General features: G+C 33.2%; 1 protein-coding gene across 1 annotated transcript; it reads right to left on the reverse strand.

Annotated features, from left to right (window-relative positions):
* Positions 1–1,061: 1,061 nt before the first annotated feature.
* LOC111402233 (protein TIFY 5A-like) lies at positions 1,062–2,130 on the reverse strand. Its single transcript, XM_023030397.1, has 3 exons — positions 1,907–2,130; positions 1,706–1,793; positions 1,062–1,481 (listed from the first exon to the last, which is right to left on the reverse strand). The coding sequence occupies exons 1-3, from the start codon at positions 1,969–1,971 to the stop codon at positions 1,296–1,298; spliced, it is 339 nt and encodes a 112-aa protein (XP_022886165.1). The 5' UTR covers positions 1,972–2,130; the 3' UTR covers positions 1,062–1,295.
* Between the last annotated feature and the right edge of the window lie 3,156 nt (positions 2,131–5,286).

Consider the following 5,286-nt stretch of genomic DNA (forward strand, 5'->3'; position numbering starts at 1 on the left):
AGAATATAATGTATGCACATTATCGGTGGAATATCCCCAACATAGACAAATATACAGGCATAAGATTTGCACTTATGAGGGCCCAAGTTCAAGTTGCATAGTGTAATATCTTTCATGTTAGAAGAAATCGATGCATGTACATTTGTGTAGTGTTTCACCTGTCTCCTCGCTGCATTTCTAAGCTTCATAGGTAAAGATGATAGCCTATGCATATCTAAGCTGGTGTGAAGATGAAGAGGCTCTGCTGCCTTCTGGGACTACGCTAAGGTCCCGTTTGAGAAAGATTTTGAGAATTGATTTTTTGAACGTTAGAAGAAAAGTGGAGTCGATCTGTGAGAGAAGAAGTCAAAAATTGCTGTTAAAATAGTGAAATAATAGTCAAAAAATTAATTTTTTGAATAAAAAATCCTTTCCCAACAGGCGGTAAATCTCCTAAAATTTCTTCCCCTCAAATTTCTGCTCAACAAATACCTTCTCGTCGCCCTAAATTTATATCAACCCACAAATATTCAGTACAAATTGATCATGAAACGAGTCCAATTATTCTTGATCAAGCGAAAATTCAGAATAATTTTAGGTTTTTCCTCGAAGTTTCTAATTTGACAGTCGATGTAGGTAAAATTTGTACGTTTTGTTAGCTTTTTGGTGTTGTGCAGTCTTTTGTGTGAAAATTTGGATTTTTCTTTGAATTTTGAGTGGTAGTGAGTGCTGGCATGGCGTGAGATTACACATCCCAATGAAAATGACTGGAAAAAAGACCTTTATCAAAAATTTACCAAGCCAGGAATTCTGAAATTTACTTGGGCCACTCGGACCAACTTTTCCTTCGGAATGAATGGGTCCAGCCCGTGTGGTCTCTTCATCATTTTTTTTTCTTTTTTTCCTAATAATACTTTCATGTATAACACGGATTTCGAGGTTCGTGATTGTGTTAATAGCACATTCTAAAGTGGTTATAGAATTTTACGAGAATGCTTTTTAAAATCAACTAGGGATTGGAAGTATTTTCCAAATAATGGATGTTTTGAGTGCTACATGCGTGTTTGAATTGTATTCAACTCTTAATACAAATATCGATAAATTTAATACTCTTATTGGTACAAAATATTGTTGAGATTGATTCTACAGAGTATTTATTTTACTAAACCACGTGTCTGATACACTAATTATCTTAACATCAAGATACCAAATAATGACATAAAGCGCTAATTATAAAATACAACAAACTAAATAAATAAATTATATCTGATTAAACCACATAGACTCGTCTTCATTCTTCACCGTAACATATAATACTAAAGATGATGATGATAAGGGGATGTAGCTTGGATCCGTGTCTTTCTCTTCTGGAGGTATCTTTGCAGTGATTTCTTCATGGAAAGACTATTCAATGGCGATTGTAAAAAGGGTAATAACAATGAATCCAAACTTAGTTTCGTCCTTTCCATTTCTTTGTTTGCAAGCAATATAATGGCTCTAGCCTGCATTAATATCAATTGTTTCATTAGATAAATAGATAGATATGCATGATAAGAAGGGGTTGTTTCATGTTTGACAAAGCTTTTGATACATCTGATGTTAAAATTAATTGTTGACATTGACATCAAATTTTAACAAGTTTTTAAGCTATTCCAAACAATAAGAAGTTTTATCCACAATCCAATTTGCATGAATTCTCAATAAACAATTTGAAAGAAATTTAAACCTGAAGCTCTGTAACATCAAAAACAGCAACTTTTCTATTGCAGAAAAGTGTCAGCAGTTGATTATTCCCACTATTCTTCATATCTAACCTTCAATTTGAAAACTCAGAATAAGAAACACTACAGCCCCATAAACAAAATTACACAATACACACACACACACACACACCCCTTATGAGAGAGAGAGAGAGAGAGAGAGTTACAGAGGGTGGCACTGCCTATTAGAAGGGCATGAAACCCCAAGTTCCAAATCACAATTCCTTTTCATAATTTCAAGTATGATCAGTAGAGTAAGAAAGCGAGAGAGAGGAAAAGAGGATAGATATGTGTGTATATATCTTAAGCGGTTGATTGGGATTTGAGGGCCAGAAAAAAACGAATTCTTCAATATAAATACTTATTGAAAGACGAAACTGACACAAAAGGTTGAGATCGTGTGTGGTTGTGGAGGAAAAAACGAAAGAGCATGAAAAAATTTAATAAAAGGCACGTGTAAAATGAGATTTCTGCGCAGTTATTAAAAAACCCACGAATGAGACGCGGGTTTTTAAGATAGTTGCAGATGTATCATACGCGTGATTGCGGTCAGCACAAGCAGTGTCTTTTCCTTTTTCCTCTTTTAGAAAATAGAAATCCCTTGGTTAAGAACTACTTGAATTTGAATTGCATTTACATGGAAATTCATTGAGATCTAGTATTCTTTTCCTTCTTTTCTTTAATTTTATAAAATATAATTTCAAATAAAATTCTATCCGAAAAAAATCTCTAATAATGAAACAAGAACTCCTATTAATAAATCTAATTTAGATCGAAAAATCAAAGTCTTTCAATTTTCATAAAATTTATTTTTAAAAAAAATAAAATCAAATTTTATGAATGAAACTTAGCAACCTTTTGACAAAAACCCTACCATGTGACAAACGACCAAAATCTCCTAGTACAATTTAAGAGTGCGTTTGATTGACATGGAAAATATTACCTAGAAATGAAAATGTTTTCTTTCTTTTATGGAAAATAAAAACCACCTCCACCCAAGGAAAATGTTTTCCTTAAAAAAAGAAAAATTAAGCATATTTTTAAAAGTTGAAAAATATTTTCCATGGAAAAAATAGCAATCAAACACCTTAAATAGAAATTTAGGTGGAAAACTGATATTTTTCATAGAAAATAAATGTAATCAAACACACTCTAAATGATAAAAGCAACTAAAAATATTGTCAAAGCCATCCATCGACTAGTCTAATTGGATCTCCGTACGCTAAAGCATTTTCTGCCACTTACCTAAAAATATGATATATTACAATATTTTCATGTGTGTCGTGAGAATCTAATTTAATTCACTCACAAATAATGTCTTATCTAACTAAAATAATGATCATATATCTAGGCTCTAGCACACAATACTAAGATTGTGTAACCTTTGCAGTGGATTCAGGATATACGGCGGCACACTGTCTTTTTTCCGGTTGTACGTCATTAACGTGAGCATAGACCACAAAATATATGAGATAACCAATCCATCTTTTTGCCATGGGACGTCAAAGTTTCCTAGATTCTTATCTGGATTTCATCTTATCTTCTCCATTTCTATTATGTACCAAATTTTTCGAATCAGTTCAATACGACCCGTTTGATACATTTGAAAAAAGTTTCAACGGGATCGTTTAATTGTATACGTGGTAGAATTGACCATTCAAATCATCGCATGAATCAAGAACTATTTAAATCATGATACCTCGACATCCAAGTAAATCCACATACTCGCTATGTTTCTCACTCTTATTATTTTGAATGTCGAGGAGTTGTAATTTGAATGGTTCTAGTCCTGTGTTACAATTGGAGTAAACGATAATTATTGAAGTTTTCGCCGTCTGGAGAGCAAGGTGTTTTAAACCTAATTATGCAAGGGCATTTTTAAGATTTCAAGTTCTTATTCTCTTTTGCGCTTTAAGAAAATCAATCAAAAGAATTAAAGAGAAAAAAAATGCTAACAAAAATTCAGCGGCCTGCTAGCCAAGTCTCATTCTTCTATAGTATGAATAAAAAGACCTAACTTAATCATGCTTTATTGAATATAAGACAATTTTGTGTAAGCATCGAACGCAAGTCATCATGGAAAGTGATATTGATTCGTGTGGGTCTCATCCAATATACCAACTATTAGGTATCGGTTTTAATACGAGATCAAACTGAAATTTCATATGAAACATGTGATGAATTCCGGATAAAAACAGGGAAACTAGTCATTAGTAGAATTCGACTCTATGAATTTTTCTCTTCATCAGCCTACTTTGATCTGTTCAGCTTTGAAAATAAGAATAAAAATTCTTGACAACCTTGGCGACGTCAGAGCAATATGTAAGCCTAAGAAATCCTTGACAAATTAAAGAAGCTTCATATCTGAACAATGGAGGGCATGGAAGAATTGAAGAAAGTCGGGTACAATGGGAATTGATCATGGGATATCCAGCTTTATTTGAATAGGCGCTTTGTTCCACAAACTTACGTTGTAGCTCAGACAGTTTTCTCAAACAATTTTTGTTTCCAGTTCTGTAAAGAAAAAATGTTTCATCAAGTACGCAAAAATAATGTAACTTGAGAAATTGTAGATATTCCTAGAATTTGGCCATTTCTCTTCACGAAATTTCTTCATGAGAACTTTGGCAACAATGGTGATAAACTTCTTGATATAAAGGCCACCATTAAATACCGAATCTTCTTAGTGTAATGTATCGGAATTTCTTCCAATCTAACCAAAGAGCGTGTATCTAACCAAAAAGCGTGTTTTTGTATTTGTTGGATTCGAACCTTGTACTTGTTCTTCCAGAATTTGAGTTGAAAAAGCATTTTTGTGAAATGCGACTTTATTAGTAAAGACGGTTTTACTGGATTGTCACATGTGGCTTCAATCCTAGCCGTTGGCTGCTGCTTCTGGATGATTCTTGGGCTTTATCTCTTGGATGCCATTTCATTTGGCACGCAGGTCTAGTCATTTCATCTCTTGCCTGTTGCTATTTTGGGCTATTTAGTGCAACCGAACACAATCCAATTTATTGGATGCTCAACCGGGGATGTACACGTTAGAAGTGGTCCAGAATCTGCGGGTCTTAGACCGAAGTAATTCTTTTATCTTCAATCTTTAATTTCTGCACATTTACTTTCTGTAAGATCGTTTTATTTTGTTTCTTAATGCTAATAATGTGAACCTCGCCTTACAGTGGTATCAGAGTCATTACTAAGGAGCAAGACACTTGGATCTTAAAAAATAATAATAAATAAATAAATAAATTGATCTGCTACAAAATGAAATTTTTGGAACTGCTTTTTAGAAAAATTGAAAGAAATAGAGTTTATATAAACTTGTTGGACGAGATCTTCAATTTCTTGTAAAGTTTTATTTTCGAAATTAGGGTTTCTTAATTTTTCCCTTGATTTTCATAACACTAAAACTTCCTTGATACTAGAGTTTGTCCAAATGCTCCTACGAGGCCTTGAGAATTTGAAATAAATCAAGTACAGGTATGTACAGGGAGGGTCTTGTAGGAGGAATCATTGAAACATAAAACTGTCTCCATTATTGTGT

The sequence above is a fragment of the Olea europaea genome, chromosome 10, assembly GCF_002742605.1.
Source record: "Olea europaea var. sylvestris chromosome 10, O_europaea_v1, whole genome shotgun sequence".
Classification (NCBI taxonomy): Eukaryota; Viridiplantae; Streptophyta; class Magnoliopsida; order Lamiales; family Oleaceae; genus Olea; species Olea europaea.

Bases quoted from the DNA above. Each gene is read 5' to 3' on its own strand.
- LOC111402233 (XM_023030397.1), bottom strand. From the start codon at position 1,971: ATGAAAAGGAATTGTGATTTGGAACTTGGGGTTTCATGCCCTTCTAAT. The intron at 1,794-1,906 runs GTAACTCTCTCT...TTCAAATTGAAG, and splicing joins AATAGGCAGTGCCACCCTCT to GTTAGATATGAAGAATAGTG. The intron at 1,482-1,705 runs GTTTAAATTTCT...ATATTAATGCAG, and splicing joins TTGATGTTACAGAGCTTCAG to GCTAGAGCCATTATATTGCT.